At 53.9% G+C, this 17994-nt stretch overlaps 2 protein-coding genes across 3 annotated transcripts; one reads left to right on the forward strand and one right to left on the reverse strand.

Annotated features, from left to right (window-relative positions):
- On the forward strand, window positions 1-2576 carry PPDPF (pancreatic progenitor cell differentiation and proliferation factor). The gene is made up of 5 exons (XM_064729966.1): window positions 1-139; window positions 925-1013; window positions 1767-1841; window positions 1973-2069; window positions 2245-2576. Exons 2-5 carry the CDS (start codon window positions 959-961, stop codon window positions 2387-2389), a joined length of 372 nt encoding a protein of 123 aa, XP_064586036.1. The 5' UTR covers window positions 1-139; window positions 925-958; the 3' UTR covers window positions 2390-2576.
- A 4978-nt stretch (window positions 2577-7554) lies between these two features.
- Window positions 7555-16068, reverse strand: SRMS (src-related kinase lacking C-terminal regulatory tyrosine and N-terminal myristylation sites). Of its 2 annotated transcripts, XM_064729847.1 has the most exons (9): window positions 15816-15888; window positions 15552-15717; window positions 12789-12910; window positions 11757-11923; window positions 10756-10894; window positions 9820-9978; window positions 8771-8952; window positions 8467-8623; window positions 7847-8158 (listed from the first exon to the last, which is right to left on the reverse strand). In XM_064729847.1, exons 2-9 carry the CDS (start codon window positions 15611-15613, stop codon window positions 7965-7967), a joined length of 1182 nt encoding a protein of 393 aa, XP_064585917.1. In that variant the 5' UTR covers window positions 15614-15717; window positions 15816-15888; the 3' UTR covers window positions 7847-7964. The 2 variants fall into 2 exon arrangements, with proteins under 2 accessions (XP_064585916.1, XP_064585917.1); XM_064729846.1 differs by having other exon boundaries at window positions 7555-8158; window positions 15552-16068.
- Window positions 16069-17994: the final 1926 nt, after the last annotated feature.

Here is a 17994-nt window from a genome sequence, read left to right on the forward strand (position 1 = left end):
GGCGGATAAAGCCGCGCCGTGCGGGGGCGGCTCGGCAGCGCCGCGGCTCAGGCCGTGCGGTGCGAGCGATCCGCGGCCCCGCGCCGGACCCCGGCCCTCCCTACCCTGCCCGAGCCCGCCGGACCCGCACACGGCCCAGGTGCGCTGCCGGGGAGGGAACGGGGGGCCCCGAGCCTTTGCTTTGCCAGGGGGCCGCGCTGGGGTCGCTGTGGGGTGGAACTTCGCCGTGCCTCAGTTTCCCCGCTAAGGTTGATTCCCCCGCGTGTCGGGCAGCTGTTGGCAGCTGGCGCTGTGACCCCCTGAGCGGTTTTTAGAGATTTCTTGGAGAATGAGGGGTCGGGCTGTGGGCAGAGTTAGCTGCTGGCAGGAAGGTGTTTTGTACCCGGAAGAAGGAAAGAACTGGAGCTCCAGTTCAGAAAGAGCAACTCCAGTTCAGAACTGGGGCTGGACCACATCAAAGGTGAAGCGCGGGCAGGTTTATCCCGGCTCTGGCTGATGGGGAGCTCGCCGAGGACAGGCTGGGGCTGGAGTTTCTTGCAGGAACAGCCTCAGTGTGTGCCCCAGCTCAGCGTTTCTCTGCTTCTTATGCAACGTCCGCCTGGGATTTTGTAACTCCAGATGTTGATCTAAGGAGGGGAGCTGGATTCCTGCAAGAAAAACACCCGGGGTGGGGCTGGGGGGTCGGGAAGGGGCTGTGCCAGGCTGTGCTCTGCACAGGCAGTTGTGTAGGACGGAATTATTTTGGCTTTGCACGTAGCTCTTGGAGCTCTGTGGGTTTAATCTGTGTGCAGTGAGCACCAGCCGCCGTTCCCAGTGCAGGGCTAGGAATGGAACTCTGTAAATGGTTCCATTTGCACCCCTGCAGCTTTTGGGGGTGCAGGGCTGGGTCGGGGTGGGTGCTGACAGCTGCCTCTGTGCTCCCAGGTTCAGATCTGCACAAGAACCAAGATCAGGAACCATGGCATCCATCCCATCCAGCGGCTCGCTCATGGCCACGCACAACTATCGCAGAAGTAAGGGCAGGCTGGGGCTGGGTGGGCACATGGGGGTCTCTGCCAGCTGTGGGAGGATGTGGCTTCAGCAGAGATGGAGCTGAGCTCAGGTCTGTGCTTTCAGCTGCAGCCCCATGGGAGTGTTTGGGGAGGAAAGGGCACAGCCAGCAGTGTCCCTGCTGCTGCCCAGACCCTCTTTGGGCCCCCCAGCCCGTCTGTTCCGGCTGCTGAGGGGCTCAAATCTCTTCACTTGTTACTAAGATTGTAGGGGATGGGGTGGATGGTTTCACCTTGCACTGTTGCTTCAGAAGTGAGCTCCAAAACCAGCCTGGGCAATGGTTGCTCCTGGTTCCTCATCTGGGAGAGAGTTTCTGGTTTAATGGATTGCTTAAACCAGAGGGAATTAAAGGATTCCCCCGAGATGAAACAAGCAGCAGGCTTGGAGCTGTTGTACTAAAAGCACATGGATTATACACAGGAATTTGCATCCTCTTGGCCTCAAGTCATCTCTCAAAGCCACTAAATATTGTCCTTGGGGTTGCAGGTTTTTTCCTGCAGAGGTGTTCAGGTGTTTTTCTGCTCCCTGTGATTGGAATGTCTATTCCCTTCCTAGTGGTTTTTGCTGGCCTGGCACTAAACTGGGCAAGCAGTGGAGTGAGTCAGTGATGAGGCTGAGCCATGTCACCCAGGCACAGCCTCACCAAGTCTGTTTTTTCCTTCTCATGGCATGACCACGGGTCAGCAGTGGTTCTGATGGCCACAATTTTTCCACAGGGCGCCTGAGCTCCACATCCAGCACCAGCTCCTGCAGCTCAGAGTACTCTGGGGAGGTCATCCCCCATGGCCCAGGTGAGTGTCACCTGTCCTGGCTCATGGGAGCTCTTCTGGAGGTGACCCAGCCCCTCCTGTGAGGCGAGGTTGGGGTGCCCAGGTTGCGCTGACCTGGACTCTCCCTGCCATGCCCTGTTCCTGTTCCTCAGAACTGCCCAAGTCTGACCCTGGCCAGTGGTGGTCCAGCTTCTTCTTCGGGAAGACAACTCACCCAGCCATGAGAACGGTGTCAGAGTCCCAGGAGAGGTGAGTGCCTTGAGGTGACACGGGGGAGCAGCACCAGGGGCCATCCCTGCTGCATCCCTCAGGGCGCATCCCAACCACATGGACCACATCCATGGTCCAGGAATAAACGCAGGGCAGCAGTGCCACATGTGGGGGCTGGCACGGTGGCTGACTGTCCCTGTGCTGTGTGTTACAGCCTGGGAGCCCTGCGGGCGGCCACAGCACCGATGGCCTGCGGGCTGGTGGTGGCCCCGGGCGCAGGACGGAGGCGCCACGCCAGCGAGTCGAGCATCACGGCCGCTCCCTCCCACCCGGCGGGCACAGCCCCTCCTCCCCTGTAGAACCCCGGCTGCTCCAAGCAAAGCGCGCTGCTCTCTCATGGAAAACCGCAGCAACCCCGACGATTCCACTCCAGCCTTTTTTACTCTCTCCCGGTGTAACTAAGCCCTCTCGAAGCACATGCAGTAACACGTTTTTATTACCCTCAACTCGTACAATGGCAATGAATAAACTTGAGCAGCCTTTTAAGACGTTGTGGGTTGTTTTTTGTCCGCAGAGCAGTGCTGGGGGTGTTGGTGGGGCTGGACAAGGATGGTGGTTTTGTCCCAGGATGTGCTGGTGCCAATATCACGTGCCAGCCTGACTCTCTGTGTGTTTTGCACATGAGCAGGATCTGGCTGGGCTGTGCTGGTGTTGCAAACGCTTTCCCCTCAGCCGCTTCTCTCCTTACTTGGCTACACAGCCTGTCCCTGCTGGCACTGAAGTTGTTTTGTTCCCTGAGCACACGGCTGCTCTGCACTGCTTTGGTAGCTCCAGGGGCAGGAGCAAGTGCCAGGGCCTGAGCAGGTGTGGCTGGGGCTGGGGAAGGATTTGGGTAAACAGTGACCCCTCCATAATGAGGAGAGAGGTTAAACTTGCTCAAGACATGCATTTATGGACCTGGCTATCAGGCTGGAGCTCATGGTATGGATGGCAGCTCAGAGGCTTTGCAGCCCTGGATCTCAACTGCCCCAGGTGCTGTTTCGCCTGATTTTTGCCTTCAATTATTCAATTTGTCTGTTTGATCTTTCTGTGACCAGCCCAATAGCTGGGAAAACAAGAGCCTGCATGAAGGGAGCGCCTTTGTTCCTGCTGGAGGCAAAAAAAACCACCTTGCAGAGGTTCATTTAAAGGTGCCAAATCTTCCTGCTCTGCTGCCAGACACAGCACAAGGTGTGGGGCTGTCCTGTGGGCACTGGGGGCTGCAGCTGAGGCCATGGGACCCCTGAGCTGTGGCTTTGCTTCCTGGTGTCCTGTGCTGGCAGGACAAAGGGCAGGGAGCAGCTGGGGCCAAGTGGCTGCTCTGCTCTGTGGCTGCTTCCAGGGGCATCCAGGGTCACTCCAGTTCTGTTGTTTTTACAGTGGAAAGTGTTGAGTAAGCTTTTCCCTGAGCTCTGGTCCTTGTCAGGGCAGAGGGTCTGTGTCCCCTGTGCCTCCGAGGGGCCAGGGCAGCACTGGCACCTCTGCTGCCCCTGTGTCAGCGTGTGCACCCAAGGGAGATGGCTTCAGGGCTGTTCCAGCACTCTGGGCACTGCCAGCACCTGAAGGTGACCCCCATGTCCATGGCAGCAACTGACTGATGTGACTTCCAGTCAGGCAGCAAACTGCTGTTGTTGTGGGGCTGCCTTTGAAATTCAAGAAACACAGGAAAATCAAGATAAAATAAACCATTTCTGATTAAGACAAGGCAAGGTGGGCTGGCTGGCTGGGACATGTGGTTGTGGTCCTGCTCCAGGGTCTTCCTAGGGCTCAGCAAAGCTCTTTGGGTGCTGCTCAACCCCAGGTGCCTCAGGGATCTCTTCTGCTGCTGGTTGCCAGCAAAAGCCACGTATTTTGGAGAGACAAATACTTTTTTTCAAGCCTGAGAATCAGTGTGGACACACAAAGGTAAAGTCAATATTACTGTATTTGCTTGTTGGTCTTGTGATCATGGAGGGACAAACCCAGCAACTGTCCTCAGGCACCCAGGGGAGGTGGTGACAGGGCAAAGGCACCAATGCCACATCCCTGGCTTTCCTCTGGGCACGTTCCCCAACCTGGTCCAGCTCTAAGTGAGCTGCTCTCTGATGCCATGAGCGCATGGATGCTCCCCTATCCAGTGTTTGGATGCTGGATGAAGGTTGAATTCATTCCCACATTGCTCCAAGGTGTGTTGGATTTACAGCAGGGACTGCAACACCTGTCAGTGTCTGCCCTTCTGCCCATGGTTCCCTGTCCAGTGAAGCAAAACTGCCTGGAAAACCCCTGCTGAATTAAAGGCTGTTTTTCTGAAAGTCTGTGAAGTGTCGCAGACTCAGACTCCTCTGCTGGGAGTAGAGATACAGAGGGAGTCCAGATCCCCTCAGATGTGCTCCTGGGCAGCTTCCTGGCATTTCTGAGAGCAAAGTCCTTGGCATTGCCTTTTTTTGCTCAGGAGTGAAAGGCTTTTAGGGCCTTTCTTATCCTTTCACAGCCTGCAGACATTTTGGAAAAGCATCTGACAGCCAAGCACATTTATTTTTGTTCTGTTTCTATCTCCACTGCTGTGGGTGTCTCTCTTCTCAAGTAACAAGTGATGAGAGAAAACTCTCATTTCACAATTCTATGGAACAGCCTCAAATTGTGGCAGGAGAGGTTTAGGTTGGATATCAGGACAAATTTCCACCCTGAAAGAGTTCCCAAGCATGGGAGTCCCTATCCCTGGAGAGTTTAAAAGCCTCGTGGATGTGGCACTTGGGGCCATGGGTTAGTGGTGGGATCAGCAGTGCTGGGGAAGTGGTTGAACTCAATGATCTTAGAGGGCTTTTGCAACCTGAGTGATTCTATGATTCCAGCTGATTTCCTGTGTCCTCATGTTGCTGCTGTGGTGGGATAGCAAGGGAAACATTGTGCGGTAGAGGAAAATGAAAGGGGTTCCCCATACACTGCACGCCTCCCTAATCAATCCCCTTCTTCCTGTAGGGAGGGGCAAGCACCCACCCCCCATGGCATTCCACAGGGTCTGATGTCCCCCCGCTGCTCCCTTGATGGTATTTTAACTGTTGATTAATGCACATAATTGCTAAAAACTCGTGCTGGTGTTTTCTGCTCACTCGTCCTTTGCAGCAGCCCTTGCGCCACCCCGCCGCCTCCGGTGAGAAATATTTCTTTTCATTCCCTGCCTCTTGCTGCTGGGGGCTGTTTTGCTTTGGTTTATTTCCCTCCAGCAGCTTTGCTTCCCCCTCACCCTTCAAACGCTGATGTGGGCCCTTAAAAATAGAAATGAGCTGTGCAGCTGAAATACATCACATTAGCATGACGCTACTTCCAAATGCCACTGGGTCAAGGCTGCCATCCTTGAATCCTCACACGGGCACATGCCAGGCTGCAAGTGGAGCAGGAGGTACCTGTAACAACAGGATTTGCAGTGCCTTCTAACAGCAGGATCTGCAGGAGGTACCTGTGACAGGATTTGCAGTGCCCTCTAACAGCAGGATCTGCAGTGCCCACTCTGGAGCAGTGCTGGAGGGACTGGGACCCCGCATTCCTGCCTTTGTGGAGTGGATTAAGGAAAACCCTGGTCCAGTTTTTGGGGGAGGGCTGCAGTGCCCAGCTGAGGCTGAGATCCTGGCAGCAGATAGGAAAATTTGGGTCCCTCCCCACCCTCACCAAGTTTATTTACTTTTAGAAAACAAGTAATGACTCTGAGAAATGCCAAAACCCAGCAGACCGTGCTGGAGGGCACACCCAGGCTGTGGATTGGCTTTTCATGCAGCAGAGGAAGAGGAGGAGGAAGGAAAACTGCTGTGGGCAGCACCGTGTCATTACATCCCCAAATTCCCTCTCCCCATCCCCAAGAGCTGACTGTGACTGCTGAGTGAGCTGTTTGGGGCCATGTGTGTGACAGACTGGTGGCATCTCCGGGTACCCCACCACGCATAGCTGTGCCCCACACCAGCCTTGTCACCTCACGCACTCCCTTCTCCTCCTGCTTATTTTTGAGCTCCATCTGGTGGCAGCCAGACCTGCAGATTTGCTGTCTTTATTGCCATTTGAGCAGCCTGCTCTAGGGGGCTGGAACAAGGTGAGCTTGAAGGTCCCTTCCAACCCAAACCATTCTGTAATTCTGAGGTGCAGCAGCCCCCCACCGTGTCCCTGCCCTTCCTTAGTGTGCCACAGCCTTTCACCTGCTGGATGTGCCTTCAGTCTTTATTTTCCTGCAGGAGAGGATCTGGGCTGGGCATAGCTGTGCTCTCTGCTCAGGTGTTTGATCAAGCTGCAAAATGTTTGTGCAAGGAGAAGATTTCCTCTTGCAACCATGTCCAAACACAACTTGTTGCTTTTTCCATCTGGGAATACTCCAACCAGGAGCTGCTGGGACAGGGACAGGAACAGAGCAGGCTTCATCCCACAACTAAACCACATTCCTGCCTCCCCTTTCCAGGCCCCTCGTGCTTGGAGACTTGCTCAGCCAAGAGCCAGACTTGTTTCTGCTGCTCTGCACAGCATGGACACTGCCCAGGCATGGGGAATGTTACATAAACTTTATTAACTTTATAAATTCCGACGTTGCTGTTGGCTCAGTCCCCCTGGTCACCTGCAAAGGGGCAGGATGGGCTTGTCAGGAGGAATTCTAAACCTCTGCCAGCTGCCTTTCACCCACAGCCTGTCTGCTGCTCCTACCACCAGTGCCACAATTGTGTGAGGGCTCTAACAGCCCCACTCAGGCTGCCCCTGCCTGCACCAGCCTGGAGCTTTGACATTGCTCCAATTCCTGCTTTTCCATGTGTCCTTCCGCTGCTGCCAAAGACAGTCCAGCCTCTGGGAGTGTGCATGGGCAGGGGGCAACAGGGACTTGGTGCAGCAAACTGCCATGGCTAGGGAGGGACCAGAGGCTCAAGGTCCCCCTGCAATGCCAGATCCTGGGATTAGGGAGGAGCTGAGGGTGGTGGGAGCATCTCTTGGCTTGCCCCATGCATGGGATAAAGAGCAAAGGAGGGTGATGCAGGGTTTTGCCTTTGCTGCCTGCACCTGGGATAAGGAGGCAGTCAATATTAGGACACAAACATTCATTTTTCTTGGAATAACCACAGGATGGTGAGCAAGACAAGGATCCAGAGCAGAGCAGCCCAGTCAGGAGCTGACTCTGCAGAGTCCTTGGGGCATGTGGGGGGCTGCTGCCAGGGAAAGGGGTGGCAGAGGCACACAGGGGTACTTGGGTGAATAGAGTCCAAAGAGACACAAGAAGGGTTTTATCTGTGGTTGCAAGAGTGGGGCTGGTTGCAATTCAGTGCTTGGTGGGCTCCTTGAACCCATCCCTGGAAGTGTTCACAGCCAGGTTGGACAGGGCTTGGAGCAACCTGCTCTAGTGGAAGGTGTCCTGTCCATGCCAGGGGGGTTGGAACAATAGGAGCTTTAGGACTGTGCCCACCCAAGCCATTCCATGATTCCTGGGAGGGAGTGGAGCAGTGTGCTGAGGGAGGAGCATCCAGCAACGCCCTGCAAGGACTGCTGAGGGTGGATGCACACACATTTATTGATAAATACACCGAACACACATTACAAGATAAATCAAGCAGAGCCACAACTGAACATGAACTGCAAACCTTCACGTCTGTGTGGGGAGCAGCAGGGGCCTCCCACCCTGCTGAGTGAACGTAGATGTAAACTTTGAGCGATGCCTCCATGGGGCCTCTCCAAACTGTTACACAGCCAAGCGCTGGCAACGAGTTCTGCACAACTTGTTGCTTTCTGCCTTGGCCACCTCCCTGCACCCTGGCTGTGAGCGACCACAGGCTGTTTTCTGGGGGAATGTGCTTTCCTTGTAGCCCTGTCAGAGGGCAAACCAGAAGGAAGGAACTTCTTGGCAAGAGCTGGCCTGGAGGGGCTTGTGCAGGAAGGATGGTGGGAAGGGGTCCCTCAGGAGAGGGAGCTGAGCAGCCGCCTGTAGATGAAGCCCAGCTTCTCCCTCAGGGCCAGGAAGGTGGGACGCTCCTCTGTGTTGCCATTCCAGCACTCCAGCATGATGCTGTAGATCTCAGGAGGGCAGGGGCTGGGCCGGGGCAGGCGGTAGCCCCTGGTGATTTGCCGTACGGTTTCTTGGTTTGTCATTCCTGCAAGGAAGGAGGAGAAGCTCCTGAGTCTGATGTCACCAAAGGATGCCCTGAAGGTACATCTGCAGTGGCCAAGATGTCACTGGTGGTGCTGTGGCGTCTCTGTGCCAGAGGGGTGGTAGAAAAGAGGATCTGGGATATCCAGACCAACTTTCTGCCCCCAGCTCCTGCACACACTCTGCAACCACTGAATATCCCTCTAAGCCATCCCTAAATGGACAATAACCCACTCATTCTCCAGGAGATGCTTCCATATCCCTTAGGGAAGGGACAATATAACATTTCATGGAGTGGGGCAGCAGCCCTACCTTCATAGGGGATCTGTCCATACGTGAAGACCTCGTAGAGCAGAATCCCATAGGACCAGACGTCGGACTTGAGGGAGTAGGTGCGGTAGTTGGCTGCCTCCGGGGCCGTCCACTTCACTGGGATTTTAGTGCTGCTGCTGGTGGAATAAATGTCATCCTGAAAAGCAATGGCAGACAGGATATGAGGGATGGGGTGAACAGCACAGACATGGGTTTTGGGGATGGCAGGGAATGCCTCCATCACGGGACAGCTCTATGAGCTCGAGTGGTTCAAGGGAGGGACCAGAGCATCCCCTGAGCTGACCTTGAGGAGCCGGGCAAGTCCGAAATCAGCGATTTTGCAGGTGAGTTCCTCTCCAACCAGGATGTTTCTGGCTGCCAGATCCCGGTGGACAATGTGCTTCTCCTCCAGGTACCTCATCCCATCCGCCACTTGGCAGGAGATGTTGAGCAGGTGGGAGGTGCCCAGGGACTTCCCTTCAGGACCTGTTAATCCAGACAATCCAAGCATTGGGGGCAATCTACCAACACCTTTTTTGGTGTTTTGGTTTGGAAGGAGACCCTGTGCTGGCAGTATGGAACATGAGGATGATGTAAAACCTCAAATTTGTGCTCCTATCTAACTGTGCTGCTTGTGCTTTGTGGGAAGTCCAGCACAGCCATGTGCTCCTCAGGCATGGGACAGGGGTGGGCTCTGAGAAGCACCAAGGTCACAGATATCCATGGCTTGTTCAAAGCCAAAGGTGACCTTCTGCCATGCAAATCTCCTCCCTGCAAGCCTCTCAGCCTGCTGTACCTGTGAGCTCCAGCTCTGCTGCTGGAACCCCAGTCAGAAACAAGGTCAGTGTAGGTGGGAAGGGGAGCACCCTGTAGAAAAACAGGTCTTGGTGGGAGAGGTTTGTTTGATTGTGCTGGGTCAGGAAAACAAAAGCCAAGAAAATTAAACTGGGTGATGAGTGGTCCATGGCATGTTATGAGCTCTGCACACGCACAAACCCACGGGGAGGTTTGGCTGTTTCATTCCTAAAGAGGGTGGAGTTGTCCAAACACAGCAGTGAGATTCTGTGCTCTGGTGGGAGCTGGCAGACCATGGGTAGGTGGAGGAGGGATGAAGCTCCCTACCAACAAGCTTGGGCTCCTGGGGGTTGATACAGACCCAGCCCACATGGATGCCCAAAGGATCATGGCAGACTTTGTGATCCCAAGACCATCTCCACCAATCCATCTGCACATGGATTGCTCTGTGTTACCACTGATCAAACAGGGCAGAGACCAGGCTGGCACTCTCTTAGGGTCCCCATTCAGGTTCATAGGGCCCCTCTGAGGCACAGGAAGCAGTGACCCAGCACTCACTGTTGAGGTAGCTGTGGAGGTTGCCCTTGCGCATGAGCTCGGTGATGATGTACACGGGCTCCTCCAAGGAGCACACGGCGTGCAGCTGGATCAGCTTCTCATGCCTCAGGCGCTTCAGGTTCTGAATCTCCTTGGTGAAGTCTTCTGCTTTCATATCAGCTGTGGGACAAAGCCAACATAGCCCTTGTGAGCCACTTTCTCATGTAGACATTGGGACCTCAGTGCCTCCAACGGGGATGAGAACCTTTTTTACCTGCCCACAGCCCATCCCTGCTCTCAAAGCTCTCAAAGCTCTGCACAACCTGTGTTTCAGAGCCAAAAAGACGTTTTCCATGGGGCTTTGGGTCCCATTTTCAGGATCATAGTTCCATCAGGACTTGATGAATATCAAACCCATTTTATTTGATGTGATGTCACTTGTCACACACCCACTGGCTGGAGCCATTTCATAGGGATGCAGCCCAAATTTAAGTTTGTGCACAGAAATATTCCAGTGGTTCCTCACCAGGTCATACAGCAGTTTGCATGATAAAACAGTGGCAGTGGCCAAGAGGATGAGGAAATAAAGGAGGATCTGTCACCCTGGTTTTTAAGATTTTCTGAGCCTTCTGATGTTGACATTCTTGTAGTGAACTTTCTCACACACTTTCTGTAAATAACTCATTGTTTTGCATTCCTTTATAGAAGAGGAGAAAGTTGATAGACTGTCAGTTTGTCCAGTGTCATTGGAGAGGTGGCACTGTCACCCTCCAATCCACTGTCACTCTTAGAAAACTATAAATGTTAGAGTCAGAAAATAAACTTCCCTTTTTCTTCACCTTAAGAACAGTGGTGTGCACTTGTGTTCTTTTGTGTCCTATAGCGACAAGGGTCAATGGTAATGGCAGTGAATGAGAGACTCAGTTGTCTGCTGTTAACATTTGATTCTCCACGCACCTTTAATGATCTTGATGGCCACTGGCACGGTGTTCCTCCACAGCCCTTCCCACACCTCTCCAAAGTAGCCCTCTCCCAGCTTCCTCCGCAGGGTGAACTCCCAGCGCGGGCGCTCCCAGCCGTCCCTCTCGGGGGGAGTCTGTCAGATGGACATGGAATGGCACTCTCGGACCAGACAGACAGCCAGGACCTGCTGCTGGGGCCTGCAGCAGCTCGTGGTGCCCACAGAGGAGCAGGAGATGGTGCTCCACCAGCCAGGGCTGAGCCTGAGCACTGCCCTTCCCTCTGTGCTCACTGCGGGCACAGAACACATGGGGCATCCTCTGCATGAGCCCTGCTGGGACCCCAGCTGTGCAAGCAGGAGAGTTTGGAGACTACATGGAATACCAGGAGTTCAAGTCATGATTCACTCCTCATCAGACCTCAAAAGTGGCTTTTCTCCATCTCCACCAATAAATAAAAATCCATGAATTAATATTACTGCATATTATGGCTGATTTAGACTTCAGTTCAATGAGCATTTCTTTTCTCCCACACCTTCCAATTTCACTCTTGGATTATTCACATGGTTAATTGCTGTTTCCAAGTCATAATCAGTAGATGGAACTCTAATCAGGAAATGAGCTGGCAATTTGGGATTAATACTGTAATTAGACTTATGAGCACTGCACTAATTGGTATGAAAACTTTATAAAAGCCATGTGTTTTGTCTTATATTCTCAAGAAAAAAATTGGAAGGGCAGGTATTTCCAGAATCTGTACTGAATGGGATTGTAACAACTTGGTTTCCAGTCTTTCACATGGACAACACATTTCAGAACATTATGGTCAAAAATACATATAAAAGCCTTAATGTGGCTGATCAAAGGCGATGCTGGCAGCTATACGAATGGTGGGCTTTAAATTTAGTTTAATAAACTCAAAACCCAAAGGGACAGACTAATTATTTCTAGTTTCCCTTTCCCTTTTCCCACCCCGGGGAGAGCTGTGCCCGTACGCACCGCGGGGCTGCAGGGCTGCAGCAGGGGGCTCTGGATGACCTTCCAGTGCTCCGTGTAGAAGGCAAGCAGCTCCTCCATGTTGGGGAAGGGGTGTCCCTTCTGGATGTAGAGGCTGCCCCTGGGGCTCTTGCAGATTCGGAAGTGGCTGACCTTGGCGTGGTTGCGCACTATGGGGAACCCCAGGTTGGGGAAAACTCAATTTGTGCAGAGATCAGTCCCTCCCCACCTCCCTGCTGGCTCCACCCTCTCGCCTTTAAAGATTCCAAGTCTTCTAATAAAGTTAAAGCAACACAACTCTCCCTTGGACTGCTTCATCCCACTCCTCACGTCCCTTCTGCTCCCACCTCCTGGCCCAGAGCACTCCTGGCCATTGTGAGCCAGGCTTCTTTGGACCACAGAGGTGATGCTTTATTATCAGGGATAATTAATAAGCTTTATTGCCAGGAATAACTCCACCATGGACTGCTCAGACAACATCAGAGCTGCTCCAAGAGGATAAGCCAGGAGTGGCTGTGACTCCCACAGCTCAGGGACTGATGGTGGGATGTAGAGTTCACCATGAATTTTCCTAGGATTACTTTTATGGGGATTAAAACAGATTGTAATAGTACTGCCTGGTCCAAAACCCCCTGAATTCAGATTTCAGTATGCGGGAGCAGCCCAGGCCCTGGTAATCTGGAGTGGCAGCATATTTTTAAACAACCCTCAGATGACAAAAGCTGCTGGAATGAAATCCTGGGAGGTAGTGCCACGAAACCATCATTAAGCTGCAGTGAAATGTTTATGGCTTTCATACCCCAGACAGGAGCCACACACTTTCCTTTGCCACAGTGATTCAACAATCCGTCCCTGCCCTGTAAACTTTCCCCTCACTCTCAGAAAGCAGCCCATTCCCTTCAATAAGGTGCTGAAAAACGCTTTAAACTTATTCTTGTTTTCACCCCATGCTAAGCAAGCCAGGAGCTGTTCCTAAGGAGCAGCCTGCTTCCTTTCCCTGTGCTAATTATATCTGGATAATTGCCACAAGGTCACCTGAGAGAGAGTATTCGCCCTTGCTGCTCTCGCTGTCCCGGACGAGGAAGGAGCCATGCTGGTTGGGAGGCGAGAGGAGGAGCTGCTCTGCTTCATTTCGGCTGATCTTGCTGAAGTACCAGCTGGGGAACAGAGCAGAGGGGTCACAGTGGGGCAGGGGGATGCTGCACAGATGGGTCTGCATCCGTTTCAGGGGATTCTGCACCCTCTGAGCTGGGGAGGGGGAGCAGCTGCTGGGATCCCACTGTTTTCTCATTCCTGCAGCCACCAAGCAAGTGGCACAGTGGCTAGACTGTGTCACAAAACCTGTAGACCAAAGCTGTTCCATTGGGTGGGCTTTACAGGCACTTGCTGCAGTTTATTGTAGCTCACTGCCTGCAGACCATTTCACAGAATCAGAGAATCCCAGAATGGTTTGGGTTGGGAGGGACCCTAAAACCCCTCCTGCCATGGGCAGGGACACCTTCCACTAGCCCAGGCTTCTCAAAGCCCCTTCCAGCCTGGTACTGAACACTGCCAGGGATGGGGCATGTCCTCCACCAGTCTCTGGACACTGCTGTCCGGGTCTCAGCTCCATCCCAAGCCCTGAGGTGAGGTTTATACTCTTGGGCTGACAGCCTGTGGTAAATAAAGCACCGAACCACCTGGCGCTGTGTGGAAAATGCTCTGGAGAGGTTGTCCCTGTGTCCTGCCATGACACAGGGACATCTGCAGGCACGGGATCCCTTTGCACTTCTTGACCTGCAGCTCATGGGCAGAACCAGCTCTGAGCCTGGGCATCAATGGAAACACCTCTGGCAATTGCCATTTGCTGCTCCAGCCTTGGCAGTGCTGGCTGGGGACTTCACAGCACCAAGCCAGGGGAGGACGCAGCCAAACCCCTTTTCTCTGTCACCTCACTGAGATTCCTCACTGAATTCCTGTAAGGAAAGGCAGGTTGGCTGGCTGGATCCCGACACAGCGGGATGCACATTAACACGCAGCTCCATCCAGCCTAAGGCAGCCAGGACGTGAGAAGCCAAAAGTTTCATTAGCTGGGATCGCCAGCGTCTGAGAAGCCGCGCAGGAAATTATACGTGATGGGGTGAACAAATTACCGGGCAGCTCCGAGGCGGCTCCGCGCAGTCTGCCTGAGCGCTCACGGCTCGCTCGGGTGGGGAAGCCGCGCACGGTCCGGCCCTGCCCCGCCCCAGCATCGGCAATATCCCTGTCCGCAGCACGGGGCTGGGCAGCGGCTGCGCACGGCTGCTGCTCACACGGGGACACACACACAGGTACACACATATGTGCACACACATGTACACACACACAGGTGCAGTCACATATACATACATATGTTACATACACATGTACAGACACACAGGTGCACACATATGTACACACACATGTACACACACAGGTACACACATATACACATGTACACATACACACACACAGGTACATACACACAGATACACACACATATACACACATATGTTACATACACATGTACAGGCACACAGGTACACACATGTACACATACACACATACAGGTATATATACACACACACAGGTACACACACACAAGCACACACACGTACACACACAGGTACACACATACACATATGTACACAGGCACACGTACACACAGATATACGCACAGGTACACACACACATGAACACACACATGTACACACATATGTACACACACATGTGCACACACAGGTACACACACATATATACACATATGTACATACACACAGGTACACACAAGTCCACACACACAGGTACACACATCTGTGTGTGTGCTACACATTCCCCTGTAGCGTGTCCAACTGTCCCATGCCATGGGAATGCCATGGGAATAAGGCAGGGAGGGAGCCGACCCCACGATCCACACCGGTGTGATCCCAGCACAGCCCAACCGGATGGATTTGCCTTCCTCAAAGCACACGCAGGGAGGGTCTTTCCCACCCCACCGCACATCGGGGACCCTTCCCGGGCTTCCCCCGCTGCTCTCCTTCACCCCAGCCAGCACAGGGCGGGCGCGGGGGGGTTCCCGGGGTGCCGCAGCCCCGCGCTGCCCGCGCTCGGTGACTCAGGGCACGGAGGGAACAGCTGTGGCTCGGGGCGCTTCGCCCGACGTGTCGGGACCAGGCTGCCTTATGCAACGAGGAGCTGGGCTTTCCCCGGCTGCCAGAGGGCTGAGACATGTCCCGAGCTCCCTGCCGGCTGGGAGAGGCACCCACCGGGAGGAAACCCCCAGCCCTGGATAAGCAGGATGGCAGCAACAGCTGGCCCTGCAGAGCTCTGGGCTTCCTGCCAGGTGCCAACCCAAAATGCTTCTTCCCTTGCTCCCAAGCCCTTTGGAGCTGGCAGGGCTCAGGTACAAGTTCCCCAGCTCCCTCTCTTCCTGCTGGGTCACTTTTAACAAGAGGGAAAGCAGTCGGAACAAGCAGGAGCCTTTGCAACCCTGCCCAGAGCCAGCCCAGCCCGTGCCAGGGTGATGCAGCCAGGAAAGAGCACCGGCATCTCTGGCGCATCCCCCAAATCTCGCTTCCTCTGCCGAAAACCTCCACCCCGCTGCCACGACCTGCAGGGGATGCAGGGGTGCCCAGGGGATTCAGGGATGCTCAGGGAAAGACAAATCCCCGTTCAGTCCCAGCGCCAGGAGGGCACGGGGATCTGGCGCTCGCCGCCGCTGTGGAGGGTGAGCACTGCCTTTCCCTGCCCGAGCCCAGCCTCCATCCATCCCCCGGCGCATCCAGGGCCGGGGATACTTACGGGCGGTGAGCGGAGGTGCCCTGGCTGAGGTTGGCCACGTAGGCAGCGGGGACGTAGCCCATGGCCGGCTCCCCCAGCAGCCGCCGGGCTAAGACATACTCGCCCTCCTCTCTGAGGACACGCAGTTTGTCCCCTGCGCTTATGCTCAGCTCCTCGGCGCTGCGGGCTGTGAAAGCGTACAAAGCGATACAGAGAGACGACTTGGGGATGAAGGAAATGGAAGTCGCCTCCGAGTTGAGCGAAACGGAATCAGAGCCAAGATACCCCAGCGAGCAGCTCTCCGTCACGGAGCGGGGACGGAGCTTGTTCCAGAAGGATGTCAGGAAGGTCAGGCGCTTCCTGACGAACTGCTCCATGCCCGGAGATGCTCTGGATGCGTGGGCTATGCCCACCGGGAGGCCGGGGCAAGCGGGGATGCGGGGCTGCTGCCGCCGGCCGCGGAGCTCATCCTGCCGGCCCGCGTTACCCGCACGCGTCTGGGCGCTCGCCGGCCCTTCCCGGCCAACTTCCTATTTCTGAAAGTGAAACTGGTTCGTCTGGTGCGACGAGTCTGCCGGCGGGACGAGTCTGCAGGCAGGAGTCCCACGCTCAGACCCACGGGCACATCTGGGAGACAGGCACAGCTGGAGCCAGGCTTGCTGCTCTCGAAGAAGAAGGAGAACGGCTGTTGTTTTATTTAATCATTATTTTAAAGTGTGCTCTTTGCTTCTTACAGGAGCACCATAAACACAGCTCTCTGTTCTTCGAGCAGCTCTTGTCCCAAGTGGCTGACTCCAGCTAATAGTCTTCATCTTACTTGTGTGGGAGGATATTTTTTTTTCCATAGGACAATAATTGCATCCACAAATGTGGGAGAGTTAAAACAGAATTAAGGAAATAACCTTAGAAGAGATCTCAAGTGTTTGGATATTTCCTGGTTGGATATTAGGGGGCTTATAACACAAGATTCTTTGTTCCTTCTACACTGTTCCTTCTACAATGACCTCCCAGAGTGACCCCACTAAAGCATTTGCCTCCTCACATTAATTTCCTGTTGCAGAGGATTCCTAGGGAATTAGCATCTCAGATCCACCAGGATCTGGTGCTCACTCAGCTTCCACCAGAAATGGGTCCCTCTCAGAATCAGGAGATCTTTTCCTGATGCAGGGTCTGAACCAGCCTCAGGTGCTTGCAATGCATCCACAGCCAAGCCCTGGAATGCAATCCCCAGATCTCACAGTGCCAGCACAGCCACACTTCCCCAGCCCTGGTCACACTTTGACACTGACATGCTCCAAACCCCCTCCCAAATCCCACCACCCACAGCCATCACCCAAAAGACAGAGATTACCCCCTCACATCTTCCAGGTGACGACTTTAGGCCACCTAAAGATTGCTCTGGTGAGAAATCCCAACTCCAACCCCCACCCCCTACCTGGACTTTGTCATTTAACTGTTCCATCTAATTAGTGGGAGTTTTTCACCTGGCAATGCCACTCCTGGCCTTGAGCCCATTATTTTGATTCTCCTCTGCTTGCAGTTGGTCTGTGTAGCTCATTTTGGGCATGTAGTTGGGATTTGAAAGAGGCTACTTAAAAAGAAATACAAAAAAATTAATTGCAGGAGTCTGGGCTGCCAACTGCAACCATGCGGGGTATGAGGAACAAGCTGGACCCACCCTTGGGTCAACAGCTCTAGACATGCCGTGTCCTGCATCCTGGGTGTCCCCATGATGGCCAAAAAAATTGCAAAAGGATTTCCTTGTCTGGGTTTTGGACTCAGCAATTTCCTCACCCTCTCCAGGCAGAGATGCCCAGGGCAGAGGGCAGGAGTACAGAGCGCTCCTCAGCGTGGCCCGTGCATTCCTGAACTGATGAGAACTGGGAAGAAAGGGAGTCTTTAATAAAATATTCTGCTCCCTCCTTACCCAAGCAGCACCTGAATAGATGGGTGAGTCCCCCAAGGTCTCAGCTCAAAGCCTTGCCCCCAGTGCCACACTGGGTGTGCAAAATCTCCGTGCATTTTCCCACTGAGTAATGTCTCTAATGTGCATTTTTCTCACTTCACCATGAGATGGGGAACTGAGGATGGAGCACAGAAGGGTTTGCAGACCAAAGGAAAGGGACACTCCCTCTGCTGTACCTCTGCAGCCCTTGTAACAAGTGTGCTCCTCACATCACACTCCATCAGGAGCAAAAGGGGCTGCCTGGTTATGCCCTGAAAAAAAATCTGATCAGACGCAGCACAGAGAGCTTGTGCCTCACTGTTTTAAATGAGGTCTCACTGAACTTCTGGTGTGCAAAAGGAGTCTGTGAACTGATTTACCTTTATTGACCTTTGCCAGATTAGATCCTGCAGTGGTACCAGCGATAGACGAGTGCAGCTGATTTCTAACAGCAAGGCTTTGGATCTTGATTTGCACCTAAATGAAAGAGTACTTTCAAATGACAAACATCCCTGAGGA

Source organism: Zonotrichia leucophrys, chromosome 20 (assembly GCF_028769735.1).
Source record: "Zonotrichia leucophrys gambelii isolate GWCS_2022_RI chromosome 20, RI_Zleu_2.0, whole genome shotgun sequence".
Taxonomy (NCBI): Eukaryota; Metazoa; Chordata; class Aves; order Passeriformes; family Passerellidae; genus Zonotrichia; species Zonotrichia leucophrys.